At 33.4% G+C, this 20,552-nt stretch overlaps 2 protein-coding genes across 8 annotated transcripts; one reads left to right on the plus strand and one right to left on the minus strand.

Moving 5' to 3' along the window:
• Positions 1–723: 723 nt before the first annotated feature.
• On the minus strand, positions 724–19,288 carry LOC108563937 (transcription factor IIIB 90 kDa subunit). 2 transcript variants are annotated; one of them, XM_017922777.1, is made up of 12 exons: positions 18,885–19,288; positions 18,407–18,631; positions 18,146–18,250; positions 5,522–5,671; positions 5,365–5,458; positions 3,537–3,669; positions 3,375–3,468; positions 3,154–3,303; positions 2,322–2,531; positions 1,514–1,781; positions 1,204–1,382; positions 724–1,134 (listed from the first exon to the last, which is right to left on the minus strand). In XM_017922777.1, exons 1-12 carry the CDS (start codon positions 19,099–19,101, stop codon positions 989–991), a joined length of 1,971 nt encoding a protein of 656 aa, XP_017778266.1. In that variant the 5' UTR covers positions 19,102–19,288; the 3' UTR covers positions 724–988. The 2 variants fall into 2 exon arrangements, with proteins under 2 accessions (XP_017778266.1, XP_017778265.1); XM_017922776.1 differs by having other exon boundaries at positions 727–1,134; positions 3,154–3,306.
• LOC108563938 (BTB/POZ domain-containing protein 6) lies at positions 5,427–18,014 on the plus strand. 6 transcript variants are annotated; one of them, XM_017922779.1, is made up of 6 exons: positions 5,427–5,475; positions 12,356–12,753; positions 15,010–15,412; positions 15,477–15,693; positions 16,311–16,676; positions 16,727–18,014. In XM_017922779.1, exons 2-6 carry the CDS (start codon positions 12,495–12,497, stop codon positions 17,204–17,206), a joined length of 1,725 nt encoding a protein of 574 aa, XP_017778268.1. In that variant the 5' UTR covers positions 5,427–5,475; positions 12,356–12,494; the 3' UTR covers positions 17,207–18,014. The 6 variants fall into 6 exon arrangements, with proteins under 6 accessions (XP_017778268.1, XP_017778267.1, XP_017778270.1 ...); XM_017922778.1 differs by lacking the exon at positions 5,427–5,475 and adding an exon at positions 9,200–9,426; XM_017922781.1 differs by lacking the exon at positions 5,427–5,475 and adding an exon at positions 9,200–9,426 and having other exon boundaries at positions 15,013–15,412.
• Positions 19,289–20,552: the final 1,264 nt, after the last annotated feature.

The following is a 20,552-nucleotide window of genomic DNA, read 5'->3' on the forward strand; positions in this document are numbered from 1 at the left end:
CTATAGAGGTCGCAATCCAATATTGGGTCGCAAAATGACAGTTGTCACTTTTGACAATCGTTACATTTTTTGTTATAAACAATTTCTATATAATTTATACAATAACATTTTTTAATTATTCTACTATATTTTAGTAGATACGACGGATACTGAAAAAAAATACTTTTAAGACTTAGGTCGATGATTCTTTTGCTCGATTATTAATTGTTGTTATTTATTCTTAATAACAATAAATAATATTAATTATTATTGTTTTGTTTTTTTTTTCGTTGACTTATTATTCATTATAAAACTTAAGAATAAGAAATATTCTATAATAAAATTAGTTTATGTTACTAACAATGAATAACAACAATTAATAATCTTATTAAGTTTTAGATTGTCGGGATTTTGACATAGTACGTCGGGATTTCAATACACTCGGGATTTCGATAGACGGGATTTCGGTTGTCGGGCTTGGGATTGCCACCGTATTAAACATATTATACGATTATGAAATACTTACCGAAATATGAGGTATTGGGGGGATAATATTTTATTGCACTTAACTAATAGATACGTTAAAGAAGTAACGATGTCCAACTCCGTTCAATTTATTGATATAAGAAGAAAAAAAAAATATATCTTTTAAAACAATATAATAATATAAAGAGAGATAATGGTATAGAGAGACATATTGAAGCGGATAACAATTAATATAAAAAAAATAATAACTTGTTACCTTACATAATATAAACATAAATATGTACGTAAATGCGAATGTTACATAAATATAAATACTCTAAGCTAGATTCCAAACATTACATAAGTGATATCCATATAAATACAAAAGCTAATAATCAATATTGTCAATTATTATTATTTCTGCAATCATATTATGTATTAAAAATGGAATGAGCACATTTGGAGAAATCCTGCAACAGTCGATACAAACGTGGATTTGGTAATAATAATAATAATAAATATGATGACAATATCACAAGAAAGTTTAATAATCATCCTCGTCGTAGCCCGTACCGAAGTACATTTCGGCCTCGTCGTCGTCGTCGCGGTGCTGCTGCAGAAGTTGCATCACTCCGATTTCCGGTTGAACCTCTTCCGGTTCCTCGAAATCCTCGTAATCATCCTCAGAAGCTGGAAACGAGTAAATTTATGTAATAAATATTGATGAACTCTGAACATATTGAATTGCAAATTTCTTACCGTGATCGTCCTTCTTTTGGTCGTTGGTCGGCGGTTGCTGTTGCTCCTTGGCAGGCGCCGGTGCCTCATCCACCACCGGCAAACCAAAAGACTCCTTCTCCTTGGCCTTCCTTCCCCGCCCGGTTGTCTTGGCAATTTTCTTCGGCGTCTCACCTCCCGTACTTGTGGGATTTCGTCGTCTACGAAAACAAATTAATTTATGATAAACTGATGTGTATACAAAAAATTAAGTAAATAAGCATCACAACATTTTCGTCTTTATTTACTGAAGCGTCTATTGTGTACGTGTGCTGTTTGTGTATGTACCGACCTTTTGTAATCGAAACGTATCAAAGAACCGCTATCGACTGAAGGAGACGACGGTTCCGTGGAGTTCTCGCCGTGAGCAGAAGGAGTGGTCAAGCTCTTCAAGACATCGTAATTGATCTTCGAGGATATTCTCTTTTCCTGCAACATCTTCTCGATTGCTTCACCTGCAGATCCGGAAGGCGCCAAGTTCTTCTTTGATCTCACGACGCGGCGCTTTTTCTTCTCCGGCTTCCCTTCTTCCTTTTCACGTGCCAATTTTTCTTCTCTTTCTGCATTCAAACAAACAAAATTTACAATTTTTCATTCAAAAGACATAAACTAATTTTGTTTCAATAAATGCAGCGAACAAAAAAAAACTCATCAAAAGAAATGAAACGAACCGATGAGATTTATAGGATTGCGAAAGAATGAAATGAATTCATCCCAAATGTGCAGAACGTATAATTTCCTCATTTCATCTACATTACGTGATTTATGGTAATTGGGAAAAAAAATCCACGTGCGGTTTTCTCACTTTCGAGTAATAAAACGTAATTAGAAAATTCACGTCTACATTGGAACATAATTAATAATTAACAGAATCGCAATAAACTAACTATTAATCTTATTAAACACTTTTTACTGTATTCAATTTGTTTTATGAACTATCAGGGTTGGATTTTTACTCGAATATTTACTTATTACATAGAATTATGACAAAAAAATGTTTGGTTTCATGTTTTTCTTGTTACGTGAAATGGTCTGGAAATTCCTCTTACTCAACATAAGAAATTGTCTCTTATAATATATGATCGCGATGATTTTATTACCTTTAAGCTTTTCCAGATAGGGTGCATTAATTTTGTGCCACAGCGTGCTCTTGTTACGACCCTCATCCTCGGTGAAGATGTACGAGTCCAGCTCTCCATCGTCGAGGTCATCGAAGGTCTCGTCGCCTAGATCAATGGGTGCGGAAGCCTTCGGTACACTTACCACATCCTCCAAAGAATTCACCAAACCCAAACTCTCAATATTGGGTCCTGCAAAGAAGTATTTAATAAACTACTACTGACACTTACAATAATGATAACAACAACAACAAAAAATCGTCAGTTCCTACCATTATGAAATAATTAATTCCGATTATTGTAATTTCCTAAAGGTGAAATGGCAATAAAATGCTTGCACGATTTTGCCACGACTTCCTTAATAATATTTCCTTTGAGAATTGACGTTGACTTTTACTATTATTAGAAGTATAATAGGAATAAATCCATGAACATTCGATAAATGAAAATAATCGTATATGAAGTAGCAGACAATACTTATTTTTTAATAAAAACAAGAAATATGCATAAGGTCATAACATTGACGTACGTTTCATAATATGTACACACAAATGAACAGAACTAACGCACAAATATCCATATGAAACGTACGTTTACATTATGTATTTGTTAAATATCAATATGTCATCAGTCAAAGTGTACGTTCGTGTGAACATGTATACCAAAATAAAAGTAAATCCGTTGAGCGTACGTAATGGATTAATCAATTTTTGGAGGCCGTCGAATGCGAAAATAATGAAAGCTCAACGATGTGGAAAACTGTTTTTTTTTTCTTGCACGCGCATTTACATAATCGATAATTATAATGTTTTACCGAGCTCTTTGGGAAACTCCTCGTCATCCAAATCGGGATCATCAATTGGTTCGCCGGAAATCAGCGAGCTTATTGTGCCCACCGTCTCCTCCTCGATGAAGTTCATCATGTCATTATCCTGTCCGCCGTCACTTTTCTTTTCGCCGGTAGCTGCTGCAAACGACAAGCAAATACTTATTAAATAGCCTTCAACACTATAAAATCTGATGCACAACACCCACCTCGTTTTGCCTTTTTACTTTTATTATCCCTGATCAATTGATTTTCGATCTCCTTCTGTAGATCCGTCAAGGTGTCCCCCTCCTCGTCCATCAGCTAAATAAAAGCAGACAAGCGAAATGATAACGTACAAATTCAACAACAAAAAAAATGTTAATACTCACCCGTTGCAACCTCTCCTTATCCTTTTTCCTTGCCATCTTGAACGACGGTGGGTCCTGTTCCTCCTCCAAATCTACGGTCAGGAATTCGTCCAGAGTTAAGGAACTGCTCGGCGTCTCGCCGAATTCAATCATTCTGTAATAAACGAAATCGATGTTATTTCAGGACTTAAGTAAAAGCAAGAAGATATCCACAATGAAAGCTTTAATGAATGATGCGAAATACTTAGAAATTATAGCGATCATCTTCTTGTTTTCGAGTAGAAATAACACTGCAAAAGATTTGAATGTAAATTTGAGTGTTTGTTGATCAATGTTATGAAAAATTGTTCTATATTAAGTATCTAATACATTCAATGTACAACAAAACTACACTACAGTACGGATTGAAAATTAATCAAAAAAAATAATTTAGTACGATTAGTACGGTTTCATATATTGCGGGATATTGGCGGAACTAATTACCAGGACTATGCGAGGTATTGCTTTCTTACTTGGCAGACATCTTCTACATTCTAAACCAGAGGTTCCCAAACTTTTTTGTGTCGTAGACCCCTTGCATGTTTTTCGGTTTTGGGTAGACCCCCTTACTTATTTGATATTGATTTTTTGTAAATTTATTATTTATATTGGGACATCTTTATAATTATTAAGATCTTTGCTCTGAGACTGCGCGTATGATTGTAACAAGATGATACTGGTATATCATTATGTGCAGGTTTTTACAAGTTCAAAATGTATTGCGACCACAAAGCGAATGCCTACATCCTACAACTTACACGATTTTATAAACATATATACATACATTTTTTACTTCATAGGTACTTTTATAAATAACGTATATGTCTTTATATTATAAGATAGTATAATGTAAGTAAATATCAGTGTATGTTGAGATCCACTATCGTGGACCCCCAATTTTTATTTTCGCTGACGTAGACCCCTTGCAGGTTGTCATAGACCACGCTGGGGTTGATATAGACCACTTTGGGAATCACTGTTCTAAACCAGCTAAATGTATCTATGTAAAGAAATCAACGCAACTTGTTTTCCATGCGAGATAAAATAGAAACGATGAAAATGAAACTTCGTAAATGTTTCCAAATTATTCTCAAATGATTGCAGATAATTGTGAATTTGATAAAGAACATAGAAATTGTTGAATTCAATGTCATCTCCAATAATTGAATAATTTGACAAATATTTTCCAAATAATGAACTTGATAGCAGAAAATTGGGTATTATCCTTATAATAACTGGGATAACATAAATTTATAACCAACCCACGAAGACAATTTGCTTGAATTGTCAATAGGATTTAATTCATTTTTCAAGACAAAAAGTTTGCTACAATTACCCTTATGGTTATATAAAATCACTATTTTAAAATTACCCTTGTGGTTATATAAAATCACTATTTTAAAATAGTGGGCCGTGAAAATATTTAAAAATGTTAAGCTCGCCACGAATATATTTTAGGATTTTAAGGAGGCCGCGACGATAAAAAGGTTAAGAACCACTGATATAGAATATACGCTCTGAAAGTTTTAGCTAGTTCTAATAGCCAGTCGTAAGCAATTAATCAAAAAAAAGTTACGCACACAAAGACGCAGAAAAAATCTTTTGTCGAGTAAGCGAAATATCAGCGTTTTTGTTCGTACATATTTCGGTTAATGTGCATCGTTCGTTCCAGGCAATAAAGTGCACGGCAGGTCATCACTTCATAACACTTTTACCATTTCTCATCCCCTCTTCAATTCCGCACACGCAATTAGAGGCAACAAAGAACGCAACATCCTCTGTAATCTGTCAATGTTTAGAGTAGACCTACCTCTTGCGCAACGTCGTCTCGTGGACTTTGACGATCTTCACGATGTCCGTTGGGAGTCGGTTGAATTCGTGCAATCTGGCTGCCATCAGCAGAGCTACGGATAACAAAAAGGTATTTACCGATTGCACCTATAGATCTCTCATCTTAACGTATTTACCAGCGCCGCAGAGTCCTGAAGGTCTGCGCCCCGAATGTAGCGAATCCCTTTTCATCCTCTGCACAAGTCTGAGGGCGGTGTTCGCCACCTCCTGCGTTTTACTGCCGAATTCCAATTTGGAAGCGAACCGCAGAATGTACAAGCACGGATCTGAAAAATTACATATTTTTTATTTACCAATTTTATTTTAATCAAACTTACACTTTGAAATACTTATATTAATTATGACACAAATTTAACTCAAATACAGTTTTAAAATCAATAAATAACATTATTTAAGAATATACCACAACAGAAATACAATCATTATGCAAATGATGGATAAACAGAAAATATGTTATTGACTATATACATAGATTTGTTTTGCTTTTTACTGCTTTATTATATGCAATAATGAATATTAATTACGTTTATGCACGTCATGTTTTTCTTCAAACGAGTATTTTTCCATTTTTTTCATTATCCTATAAATCAACTATAAATATATCAAAAATTAAATCTCATCATTTAATAATTATCGAAGAATTTATAAAACAATTAAGGCTAGTAAAATAGAATAAAAAACAAAATTTTTACTAAATCAGAAAATGACCGTGAAAAGTGCGTCGTTAAGTGCATACCATCGAAAAATTAAAATTCCGTCTAGTATGTTTTTTTCTTCTGAAATAAAATTGAAACCAGTCGAAAAACTTTCACTGCTGGGCGTCCTTTAAACGTTCGACTCGAGATCAAAAATGATAATAAAACATGCACGCAGACAACTGGAGAAAAAGTGAAACTTTCAATAGGGTCAAAATCGATGGACACACACACAATTTTATGACCGTTTTATATCAAGTGTTTATTGATGTGTGTTTGAAGATTCGATTACCTAACGTCCGAGATTGTCATTTTCTTTGTTACAGCATCATCTTAATTTAAGGTCAATTAGCAAAATTAAATAATCTTAAGAAAGGTGATGAAAATACGAAATATCCAGTATTATTTTTAGTGTGCTTTGATTGTTGCAACGATTCATCTGTGTTTTTTGTTTTCTATGTAATTCTTTGTAATCAATGTTAATCAATTCAATACACGCTACATACAAATGTCATTGTAAATGTAGAATCTGTTAGCAAAACACGTAATAAAGGTAATCTGCAAGTGATTAGATTGCAAATGAAATTGAATACTGGTATCAAGCGAAATACAAACCGTACGACTATAAAATATCAGCAAAGCTGAAAGATCGTGCTTCGCAAATTATTATGTAACTGGCATTTGTGTGAAATCCTACCTATATAAGTGTGCGTGTGTGCATAGATATGTATAAATGTTAACAGCAAAGTTGTCTAGACCAGCGTTTCTCAACCTCGACCAAAAATTGAGTCGCGTTAAATTTATGACATTTATATGACAGATGTCACCTTGTGTCAAAGCATGGAACTGTTGTTAACAATTGAGTCGCAGTACATAACTACAAAAAAAAGGTTGTGACAACTGTCATTTTGTGTCAAAAAGAGAAACTGAAATAATCTTAGCAACGTCAAAAAGATTGAGAAACGCAGTAATGCCGAAATATAGTAGTAGACACAACGAGTTTAATTTTGTGCATTGTTTAGGCCAGTGGTTTCCAAACTTGATTTCCCTCCTCCATTTCATAAAATAGAGAAAACTTTAGCAGTCATTTGGAAAATTGCTCACTTGTCACTTGACTTTGCATATTTTTGTAGACAGGTTCAATAACACTGCGCAAACATGAGTTAATGAAGATATTTGTTGTTATTGTAATAAGTTTCACAAGAAAATATATAAAATTGCTAATATCAAAATGTAAATACAATTTAAGACTTAATTATATAAAATACATTCATTTGAAATAGGATTTTCGAAGCAATACGTTTTTATTAGTAAAGTCGCATTATCCAAGTTTTTCTCAATTAAATCATAAGATTTATGCTTGAAATTACAGCTACAACTAGTAGATGTTTCCAGGGAATTCTCGGGATTATAATTCCATAATAATTTATCGTTTTTGGAGATGATTTTGTGTGTTCACTTTTTGTAAATTTTGAAAAACTATCGTTCATTTTTCGGTATATATTTCTCATCCGAAAATCGTTGCAAATATCGCATATTCGGTCTGAATACTATAACTTCCATGAACTTTCTCATTAACTCGTTCTCTCTCTCTCTCTCTCTCTCTCTCTCAATCTCCGTCTACGCAGGTACGCGAAATAATAATGCATGTGCAAGCAGACTATTGGAAATAAGTCTGTCGACATTTTGCTTGATATACTCGATGCGAGGAGCATGAATGAGCAAGATAGAAACACGCAACTAGTTAGAGTGAAAGAAGAAAGAATGTTCGCGCTCGTAACCGAGTTGCGGTACTTACGACAGCAAGTTCCATTTCGCCACTTGATCTCTTCTTTCTTGTTACACAGTGTTTCTTACATCTTAACATAGTTGAATATATATATAGATATGTATGTAACAGAAAAAAAACACTTAATCACCATAAAATTAAAATTAATATTAATTATTACGGGTAAAAATAATTATAAAAACATTTTGAAATTTGAATTAGCACATATCCTCTCTTTATTCACAATCGAAATTTTCAATAAATAATATTATGATTATTTTGTAACAATTTAAGCAAAAAAATATCCCACTTATATAAGATGTAAAATAAAAATTATATTGAATCAAATCAGAATCATAGAAAGCCAAAAACTCAACTCACAGGTTCAAAGTTTTCATGTTGTTATTAAATTTATTTGTTTCAGCTCATTGTATTTTAATCACACATAATGAATATTACTGAAATTAGAAAAAAAAAACGTCTGAATATATTCGTTTAGAATATTTGCATTTATGCAAGTGAGGTTAAGATCATAAATTACCAAATAAATTAATGATTGGCTAACATTTCGTAATAGTAGAGGAGAAGCGTACTTGCTTCTTAAAACAAATATAATCAAGTTATTGGGAAACAAAATCATCAGGCTTGTCTAAACAAATAAGAAACAAAAACTAAAAAAAAAAACAATGTTGTTCTTAAATAAACTTTCAATCTAATTAGATTGAAAACATATTAAAATTAACTATATAAACCTCGCATAGTCCGGTTTCAATCAGTCCGGTTTGAAAAGATACTAACTTATAATCTATATATCCTATTGTGGTTAATTGTGTTAATTATTGTGGTTACAAATCACCCGCACTATGCGAGGTATTGTTGTATGCTGTCATAATAAGTTTTCAAAATGGAATGACTATAAAAGCAAGTGCATAAATTGACAAATAAATTAAGAAAAGAATATTAATTTAAAATACATTTAAAAATTCCGATTTTTATTATGTTCATGGTATGTCTGTTCATGGTAATGACAACAAATAATCGATAATAAGAGAATATATAAATAAACGGCCTCGCGAGTCGCCTTACGGAGGAGAGCGAAGAAGAAACTGCTCAGAAGAGAGGAGATAGAAGAGAATAAATGCGATCCGAGGGAAAGAAGGAAAGAAAGAGAAGGCGTCGTCGTCCGGTCATACCTACTACTTAATAGTAATACCTTCAGTACCGAGCGCTCCTCCGAACTTGCTTATTCGAATAGCCGTAACACTCTTTCTCTCACTCTGTCTGCGTCTCGACATATTTACTTGTTTTTTTTTTTATTTTGGTACACACACTTACATACCAAAGTTCTTAGCGGTTGTTGTTTCCATTGCAGTTAGTATCATTGCAACAGCGAAATCGAACACTGCTCGGCGGGAAAAGCCACGGCATCTCACCAATACAAAACTTTTGAATTTTTACCTTTATAAATCAACTTTTGTTCAGTGAAGTTCAGTTTACTACAGAAAGTGCAGTTTTCATTTTTCTTCTTCAAACATCCAAATGTTGCATATTTGAAAACGTATGTATTAATATCGTCCACATGAACAAATACAAAAAATATATCTATTTATACAATCATGATTGTATGTATTACCAATTTGAAAACGGACTAATCGTCGACTCTTTATACCGCACTATACTGAAACCGCACTGTGCGAGGTACCATACTTTTAGTATTTTTTTTTAAACAAAATTTTCAATATTTATAAACTTTTTGTTTTTTTAAACGTAATCAGACATATTATAATATTTCAATAAATTCATTATCAGGTCAATTAAAACAACAATTATATGAAGTAAACCAACAAACCATTAATAAAATAATTAATCATTTCAATTAATTAAAAAAAAAAAAAATTAAAAAGGCATATGCAATTCATAACGTAACGGATCATAAATGAGATTAAAAAAATAAAAGACGTAAATGTTAATTAAAAAAAGAGTGTAAAAATGAAAGGAAATGATGTTTATTTACGTCAAATTATATTGAAATTAACCTTGTCAACATTTATTTGAATCTTGTTAACATTAAAAATAAATATATTTTTCCTAGTCTTTAACAGAATTCAACAGCTCTAAAATTGAAGTAATGACATTTAGAATAGAGTTATACAACCGATGACAGCTGTCATCTACTGTCAAAGAGAGGATCTGGTGAAATAATGTTAACAATTGGGTGGCTGTGCAACTACAAACAAAATATGTTGGGTCACGAAATAACAGATTGTTGTGTCCAACCATTATTTTTATAATTGTCTTTATTAGTATAGTATATTAACGAACTAGAGACATCCAAGGCGTCTCTTAGTCGCATTATTATATAAACATATACATCAGCATAAATGAATCTCTACAGTGATTCCAGTTCGATATACTTCAATATAAACAAAGGGGACCAAGCGTAAACATTCCCATCGATACTCCTATACCTTTACTCCGAATTCAAGTCCTTATTATAAACACTTAATGATCATTACACGTACAATCGTAGTCGATCCCGCAAGTAGAATAAGTATTTGGAATCAGTCTCAGTAAAACGTTAATATGATGAGCATAGTCTCAGTAAAACCTTCAAAGACTGATATAGTCTTAGTCAACCTATCGAAGTAACTACATTGTCTTGGAAAGGACCCCAAGAGTACAAATTATTATAATAAACTTGTTGTAAACCAAACGTACTACTTAATTCCTATAACTGAGACTCCACAACGACAACACCAGACAATATTCCACTGTGTCCAGAATTCCATCCCTGGGACACGACAAGATGTCATCTTGTGGCAAAGCGACTAACTCTTAGTAATTAAGTCTTAGTACAAATTACAAATAATCGATAATAAGAGAATGGGTCACAAAAGGTTGAGCCATGCTGATTTACAATATAATTTTTAATTATTTTAAATATCATGCCTCGTGTAATTTTACAAAAAAATCAAATCAAATCTAATAAAAATTAAATGTAATATTCGTATAATTATTGTACATATATATGGAAATGATTGGAATCGAACGTTTTCCCAAATTGAGTTGTCTTGTACATGCATATTAACACATACATGGAGCATCGAAACGCAATTACCAACCGGAGAAAAAAGATATATTTGCATCAAAAAATGAAATTTTCAAATCAATAATAATTATTTAAAGGTAATTTTTGTGCAAGACGTGTATGGTTCATATTCCATCTGCACAAACATTTGTAGTTTAGTTTAAACAAACGAACGAGCGCGCGCGGTTTCTGTGGAAACGTTTGTTAATGAATTTATCATGTGGCTTGTGCAAGTTTCACGACTGTAAAAGAGTCAATATTTGGTTTGAGTTTTCGTCGAGAAGAAAGAAATCCACATTTATCACATCAGAGAAAATTGACCATCTCTTGTGTTCATACCAATAACCTAATAATTAAAACATAAACTGAATTTAAATGTTGCCAATATTAATCAAATTATCTTTAATTTCATTGTCTTTATCAAAACTAATTATAAGTAAATAAATATGGTTTGTGAACAATAAAATATTGCAGTGTACTTTTTTTTGTAACTAGAATAAAATTCACTTTTCAACCTTGACAGCGGCTTTCGTAAATTACCGAAAACCGAAAGTATTTCTACTCCTCTGATTCGTAAACGACTGTCGGAAGAAATGTGGAATGGAAGAGTGTGTACGTTTAGAAATTCGATGTCGTAAGGACTTTCTTTATTTCAATTCGAAATTTGTAACAGTGAATGTATTTAAAGAATACATATATCAAAATTATATAATTGTTATTTATACACTCTCAGTAATTTAAATTCATTAATTAATGTATTTTTTACAGAAGTACAAAGTGTAATAAGTGAACGTACGTGTCAAGATTATGATTTAAGTGTGCTGCGAAAGTTTAACTCTAGGTTAAAGTGTGTTTTCAGATAAAAAAACAACTTATTAAAAGCTGTCACCTTGTGTCAAAGCAATTTGATTGTAGCAAACAATTGTCAAAGCTAGAAACTGGTTGGGTTTGAGAAACCCTGCTCTTGAGTATAGATTGCATCCTTTTAAAACACTATAGTTTAAATTACTATGATACGAGAATTTAAAAAAAATTAAAAATCATTACTTCGCACTTTTTTTTGTTATATTGCCATTGTGTATGCTACATACTATTTCCTTGCATTTTTTTGTTGTTATTGAATTATTGATATGCGAATATTATAACAATTGTAATTGAACTTTAGTTATTTAAAATAATTAACAAAATATTGAAATAATTGTCTATTGTATTCAGCGAGCAAAGTCTATTAATAGCACAAGACACGAAATAATCAAGTTGTTAAATTTGAGCAGTGGTCATTGTACATTGTTCGTTTCGGTTATTCTTTTGATACGATTTTCTCTTCCTGCAGAAAACCTGTTAGAATTAGATCCAATTAAGGAATTCAATGGTATTTTTATAATAAAATTTGTTCCAGGTGAAAAGCGGAGCACAATAGCCAATTTACGGATTAGGACACCTCACAAAAGAAAAGAATAAAGTAGAGAGAGAGAGGGCGAGGTGATAAGAAAATCTGTATTTTTGATGTTGACCATCATTCCCGATTCGTTACTATTATGCTCGGCGTCGAGTTGACTCCTCATCGACACGCTTTGGCCTGGGTCTTGGGTCAAACGGACGTCTGGTACCTTCTGCACCGATGCGCGCATTTCGTCAGCAAGAGCAACATCGGAGGAGGAGGAGGCTATGACCAATTATGCGACGAGGACGAAGAACCCGCCTATCAAAACGTCGGTTTATCCATACTGGACAATCTCTTCACCGAAGACGAAGAGGAACCGGTGTTCGAAAATAACCAACACTTGGACCCGGAACGTTAGTATTAACTTTTCTTATCTTTTTTTCACTCGAATCGACGTGATTATTTTTTTGTTTTGCCAGTGCTGTTGCATATTTATAGAAAGAGCGCATTGGAATTGAATAGGGAATTGATTTCATAATTCATGTATATTATCATAGCATTGAGAAACACAAAAAATGGTGTCAGTTAGTGCTGATACTCCAGCCTGGTCATGATTTCCGTGTTATCGAAAACCAATATTGTTAAATAAGAATTGGAAGAACACTGGAAGATCAGGTTTGTTTTAACATTCACATTAATCACCTTAATATTTGCATTAATTACGAATACACATCTAAGTTAAATGTTTAAGTGAAATCCTAATTTACAATAATTATTATATAGTTGACGTGGATACAGAAACGTACAAAAAAATGCAAAATCATCACTTGAAAATCGAAACATCATTTCAATTTTATTTTCTTGCATTTCTCTCACTGGAAACTAAACAAAGAAATTCAATTATACGTGTTAATGAAATCCAATCAAATTGAACAAACGCATGCAACGAATTCTCTAGAAAAATCTATTTTACAGTTAAAATTTGTCACAAGTATTCTGCATCGCTAACAAACAGAAAGATCAGCGTTTATGAATGAAGAAACACTTATAAGTATATAGAATTTAAACAATAAACCATTGACATTTTGTTTGTTGCTAAATTTGAAAAAAATGTCAAAGTCGGAAATTCGTAACTTTGAAACGTTTGAAACAATTTAAATAAGAATCAGAAAAAAATACATTAAATTAGCAACATTTGAAAACAAAAATGAGAAAATCGGAATATTGCGTATTGCGTATTTTCTATAAAGTTGTTGTTAAAATTGCAGGAAGTATTAGAAAAGCAAGAAAACAAATTTCATTCTTATGCTAATACTAAATTAGATGGTAATTAACATACTATGTGTAATTTATTCTATTAATACACTAATTTCATTAATTTAATGAGATGCAAAGTTCAAATTTCTCATTTATTAATTTTTAAACGCAATTTAGCTTTATATAAAAAAAGAAGAAAGTAAAACTGTTTGTGAGACTGCTTTAATCTTATTGGTATGAGAGAGATTCTGTAATAATTTTGGTTGATGAAATACGAGGTAGGCAAAGAACGCTCGGACGTACAGAGGGTTGCCTGACATTCGAGTTGGGAAACAGAAGAACACAAAATGGCGCTGTTAGAGTGATGGATGGGTAGTGTTGTCGGTGAAAAGAAAAAACGGGAAAGTGCAGTAGAAGAGCGAACGAGAAACATCGACATTGCCGAATAATGGCTATGCCGAATTTGTATTCGAAAGTATCGACGAAACCGGCCAGGAAAATGCAAGAAAACAACAATATGTCCGTTTCCCAGACGAACGCCTGGATGAACGGTAAGAGAGAGAATCGGCTCCAAATCTCGGCCTTCTACAACTTTTACCACCTCAAATTCACAACATATTTTGTTTTACCTATTTTGTTTTTAAATCAGAGATTTTCTTTTGTATTCCGGGTGTGACGACCCGAAGAAGATCCCGAAAAATCAATAAAACTCTAAAAATTTTGCGCACACAATTGTGACAAAAACAAAACAAACATTATCAATTCATTGAATAACATAACAATAAATAGAGTTTCAATAGTGAATAATTTACATCTATTAACATTTATTTTACTTTTAAATTTCAAATGTATTAAATTAAGTAACTATCGATGAAATATTTAATGACAAAATTTGATAATTCACGAAGTGAAGTAACGTAATTTTTGTTTTGCAAATTATTTCTGAAATTACATACATTTAGAATAAAAATTTAGTAAATTATGTTTTTCTTCCAATCGTACAAACGGGAATTATTTCGTTTTAATGTTAGGGTTTTACTATGTTATTATTTTAGTTGTTGAAAGCGCATAAGGTCGACCCTGTAAACTATCGATTGACAAAAGGCCGCGCATTATGCAACTGCATAAACATAATCATCATATGCTGTTTCACGCAATCTTATAGAGGTTGAGAGCTTGACTTATTTTGCAATCTTGTTTTTGAAATTAATTTTCTGTTACGTGTGTTTTTCATTGCGTGTCATTAAATCAAGCTTAAATTTAAAGTCAATATATGTTATGACTTTCGTTGGTATTTTATAAAATATTAATTATTAGAAAGGACTTTAGCAGTTTCAAGAAAATATATGTTTTGGGTTAAATGTGAAGATGCAATATATAGTTTATTAATTGATTGATTTGATATTTTCTAGCAGAAACTCTGAACAATGGTCCACTCAGCTTATCCCCGCCACACCTGGTGTCGCAACGTGAGAACCTGCAGGTGATGCAGCCCGTGAGTGCTCCAGGTTCGCCGCCGTCGAGTCCTTGCGTGAGCCCGATCGGAGGTCCACCGGGTACATTAGACCCGAACTGGCAGGCGACGAAACCGACGGTGCGCGAACGCAACGCGGCAATGTTCAATAACGATCTCATGGCGGACGTCCGATTCCTGGTGGGCGGAGCCGGCGCCGTTCAACCAATCCCCGCCCACAAATACGTTCTGGCGACCGGAAGTTCCGTTTTCTACGCCATGTTCTACGGCGGCCTCGCCGAATGCAAAGAGGAAATCGAGGTGCCCGACGTCGAGCCCTCAGCTTTTCTAACTCTACTAAAGTAATTAACACCTTTCTACATATATTATTACTTGTGTTTTAATTAATTGATGTTTTTTTCGTAGATATTTATACTGTGATGAAATCCAATTGGAAGCGGACACTGTGCTGGCCACACTGTACGTAGCGAAAAAGTACATCGTGCCACATCTCGCACGTGCCTGCGTCAATTACTTGGAGACTAGTTTAACGGCGAAGAATGCCTGCCTTCTCCTAAGCCAGTCGCGCCTCTTTGAGGAACCTGAGCTGATGCAACGATGCTGGGAGGTCATCGACGCTCAGGTGAGTCTCACGCACTCGATCTCATGTCTCGAATTGCCGCCTCCTTCCAATTCCATTTCAATGCCATAAAACTTTCGATCTTTCATTTACCGAGACAATAATTTTGCTTGTGTTTTAAACAAAACAAAAACAAATATATTATGCTCATCGGTGTGTAGCATGCAAGGAAATTAATTACTAAATGTTCGTTGCGTCCTACAATCATTTAGATTAATTTCCGAATTGAATCGAAACATATCTCACGACGTTCCTTATGTATTGTTGCTATTATTTTTCAACGATTTATTATTATACATCTGTGGAGCAATGATAATATAGAACAAATTGACTCGAACCTTTTGGTTTGCGCTTCACAGAAAATATTTGATGAAAGATAAACTAAATCTCTCTATATATATATATAAATATCAATGTATTGATGTGTTAATTCTTAATCCAGATATTTACAGCATTCTTTAGTTGATGTAATGTGTATAATAATGTATGCAGTGCGCTTTATTTTTTGATTGCGATTTGTAACGATTGCGGAAGTATTAATTGTAAAAAGTATGATGTTGTCAATATATGGATTAGAAAGAAACCATTTTATTTTTCACTTAATCCCTGCACAATTTCAGGCAGAGATGGCGCTCCGTTCGGACGGGTTCGTCGACATCGACATGTCGACCCTGGAGTCGGTCCTGGGCCGAGAGACGTTGAACTGCAAGGAAATGAACCTGTTGGAGGCGGCGTTGAACTGGGCGGGCGCAGAATGCGTCCGCCGCGAGATCGAGCCATCACCGCAGAACAAACGCAACGTGTTGGGAAACGCCCTATACTTGGTGCGGATACCCACCATGTCATTGGAGGAGTTCGCGAACGGCGCCGCCCAGTTGGGCATCCTCACGCAACAGGAGACGATCGACATCTTCTTCCACTTCACGGCCAACAATAAACCGAGCCTGCAGTACCCGATACAGCCCAGGGCCGGACTAAAGTCACAAGTAAATACACAATAACAGCGCAAAGCAACAAAATTAACGTATCTATCTAGGTGTGTCACAGATTTCAATCGTGCGCATACCGCTCCAACCAGTGGAGGTACAGAGGCAGATGCGATAGCATACAGTTTTCCGTGGATCGTAGGATTTTCGTTGTCGGGTTTGGGTTGTACGGATCGTCAAACGGCGCCGCCGATTACAACGTGAAAATCGAACTGAAGCGACAGGGACGCGTGCTCGCCGAAAGCAACACGAAGTTCTTCTCGGACGGATCCAGCAAGACTTTCCACGTGTACTTCAATAATCCCATACAGGTCGAACCCGAATCGTTCTACACGGCTTCGGCTGTACTCGACGGGGCCGAACTTAGCTACTTTGGTCAGGAGGGCATGAGCGAGGTGTCCGTGGGCACGGTCACCTTTCAGTTCCAATGCTCTTCGGAGAGCACCAACGGCACCGGAGTTCAAGGTGGTCAAATACCTGAGCTGATTTTCTATGGTCCCTCTACCGCCGCCGTCAGTGAACACCTCTAAACCAATAAACTTTATATGTTCTACTACTCCTCCCACATCTAGAAACTCATACCCTAATTTATTATAATTTAAGTGCTGTGAACTATTTTGTTACATTTTTTTTATATAATTGTTATATCTTCACGGTATCCAATGAGTAGTTAACGTTCGCAAAGGAAAATACTACTAATTCGATTGCTCGTCGCGCCCTTTGCCAAATCGGTACAACAAAAATATGACGCTCTAGTATGATGAAGACGATTTGCTAGAGTAACAAGTCTTCAAACACTATGCAGTGCTGAAAGAGGAAAACCTCCTAACAAATAAATAGTTATATATATATACTATACATATATATAAATAGGGTGCTTAGGTTTCATAAATATAGTTTATAAAAGTAAAATACATTCATAAGTGCATTATTATCAGAGTTTCTGATAGAAGCCTGCAAGGCATTGACATCGGACGTGATGAATATTTCAAATAAGAAACTTTCAGCAACATCACAGGATAGTTCATCATTCTCAGATCATTTCTGATGTCCAATCTCTTTACATACATTTTCAAGAAAACAGGGTCCTTGATTAGGAAACAAACACTAAGTTATTATATAATAACGACTTGTAGATATAATTTCCAACAGTAACAAATAAACATACTTTTTAATATTTAGGATTGAGAGATTCTGCTTCATCTTCCAAAATCTTTATACATTTATATTAATTGGTGATTTTGACACCAAATTGACACATTGGTTTAATCAGCAAATACATTGCAATGGTTCACAATTTGTAATTGCATATTTAAAATATGTTCTTCACATTGGAGAGCAAATAGATTTACCATCTTTTGTTTAAATTACATTTGAGAAATATAATAATTATTATATTTGCATACCATAAACAAATTTAGTTTCTTTGACAATTTTACCTAAATATTTGATCAAACGGAATTACTTACCAATTGAAGGTATGTTCAGGCACAAGGTGTGTGATAACTTCAGGTAAGTTCTACCCAATTCGAAGCAGCTTATTTGGACCACGTCGCATATATCAATCAATAAATCTATTTAAAATATAATTAAGGAAAATCTCACATTCTAAAAAGGATCAAATTATGTTTAATTTACAAACATATTTTGATTATGTTACAATGAAAAAGTTATATAATCATATTCTAGAATATATTTTTTTAAATAAGTGTAATAACAAAAAAGGATACGAGCTGTGCCCTCTGTGCGGCAGGTCAAATAGACGCAAGCAGCATGAATGTGCGTACTTTTTCTACCCTTTGTCATGTTTCTGGTCAATGCCATCTTGTAAAAGTTACAAGCAGTGTCGATGCAGTGCTGATTCAGATGCAACTGATTGCAGAGAATGGAAATGCTGTTACGAGCTTTCTTTAAAGTGTATTCCCTGGATTCTTCGCCGCTTTGGAATTGAAATCCTTGAATTTAAAAAATAAAACAATTTGTTCTATATACAACCAAACATACATCCCCATATAGATGACAAGTTTTATTTATTAATTCAAAAGTAATGTTTATGTTTTGCAATTGTAAAATCAGCAAATCATAATCAGAGTAACCTTTGGTTAAAGGATATTTCTTATTATAAAACCAAGCATGTCGTGTTTGTACAAACACGTTTTATCTTATCATTTGTTTGCTAAGAATAATTAATTCATGACTTTCGTTTACCTGGCCCAAACTTTCCTCCACCACCCTTCGAGCTCGCAGACACAAATTGACCTATAGCATTTGTCGAACCATGGTTACCATCCTCGAACTGTATCTCCGATACTATGATGGTGTCTTCAAGCACGGAGCCACAATTGGTGCACACTGCATCACCCCTAGCTGGGTCAACTTCTATATCGAAGGAGCCACAGTTTTTGCACTTCCTTCCTGAAGACATCTTCGAACAACTTGCAGTCACACCACCACGAAAATCAATACGTAATTGTTATATATAATTGAAATTCACACAATCGCGTGCGTTTTCAATCCGAACCTGGGATACGCACATAAATATTACAATATAAACACCACACGCGACATAACCTCACTTAATCACCTGTGCACATCGAAATGCGTGCCGCAACACTGGCAGAAATTACTTTGACAGTTCTAAACGCGAAGTTCGAAGATTTGGACGGAAGATGGCGACAGAGCCAACATTAAAAAAAAATCAAATTATACATTTATGTTTATATTTATTTTCTTTTCTTTAAATATTCACAGATGAATTTGATTGGATAACAATGGGCAATATATATATATATTTATAATCATTACAATATTTGATTAAGTTCAATTCACAAAATATACAATAATATAAACAAATTGGATTCATTTACTTCTTCTTTTTGTAAGTGTGTGTGTATCATCAACACTCGCTGCAGAATAATTTATTTCGTACAATTATAATAATCAATTTATATACAAAGGCGAAAACATAACGAAACAATCAGGTTCATATGTACAGTATTTACATTTTACAATAATAAGAGAAAAAAAAAAAGAATGAATATTTTCATAAACTAATTGATAATAAAAACATGATATATTTCACTTATTTAGTACGTGTATTTTCATCTTAATTACGATATATAGTCAATATAATTATTTATATATAAAAGTCCTAGTAGTAACAGAACTCAGTTTCTTCTCGTGATTTGTGTATTTTTTTCTTCTTTCAGAAGTCTTAAAGCGAGAGAAATTCAATTTCATATGGACATTAAGATAATTACTGAATTATCACATTTATTCAAATATTTATTTAAAGTTACGTCTTTTCGTATTGTTTTTTTATAGTTTTTTTTTCTCCATTTATAATTCTTATATATTTTATTTTTATATATATATGTTTTTATATATTATACTTGTATGTACACATATTTTACATAAAGATTTTATTCAAAAATTTTACAATAAGAAAAAGATAGGACCGAGGTGATGCTTTCTGCAAGTATTTTCTATAATTCGTCCCAACTGATGATTACTAAATATTATATCGTTTTTTCATTAAACGATTTGTATCAATCTAATCGTTTATGAATGAACACATTCACTTTGGATTATCAAATAGTAATAATGCATCACCACGCATTTATTCATTAGTATTTATATAATAATGTATAAAGAGAGAGAGAGAGTGATTTTATCTATAATTTTCGTTATACATTTACATTACGATGATCATACGAATTGCCCTAGAAATATAGAACTGAAACACGATCATTATACAAAAAAAAATCCAGCTACTGCGCCAGTCTTTCAATCATTCACAGTATTATCCACATATATAATATATACACATTGATTTTTATAAATTCCCAATATTTTCATTTAAATTGCAATTTCATT

The sequence above is a fragment of the Nicrophorus vespilloides genome, unplaced genomic scaffold (genome assembly GCF_001412225.1).
Source record: "Nicrophorus vespilloides isolate i.1.1-1 unplaced genomic scaffold, Nicve_v1.0, whole genome shotgun sequence".
NCBI lineage: Eukaryota > Metazoa > Arthropoda > Insecta > Coleoptera > Silphidae > Nicrophorus > Nicrophorus vespilloides.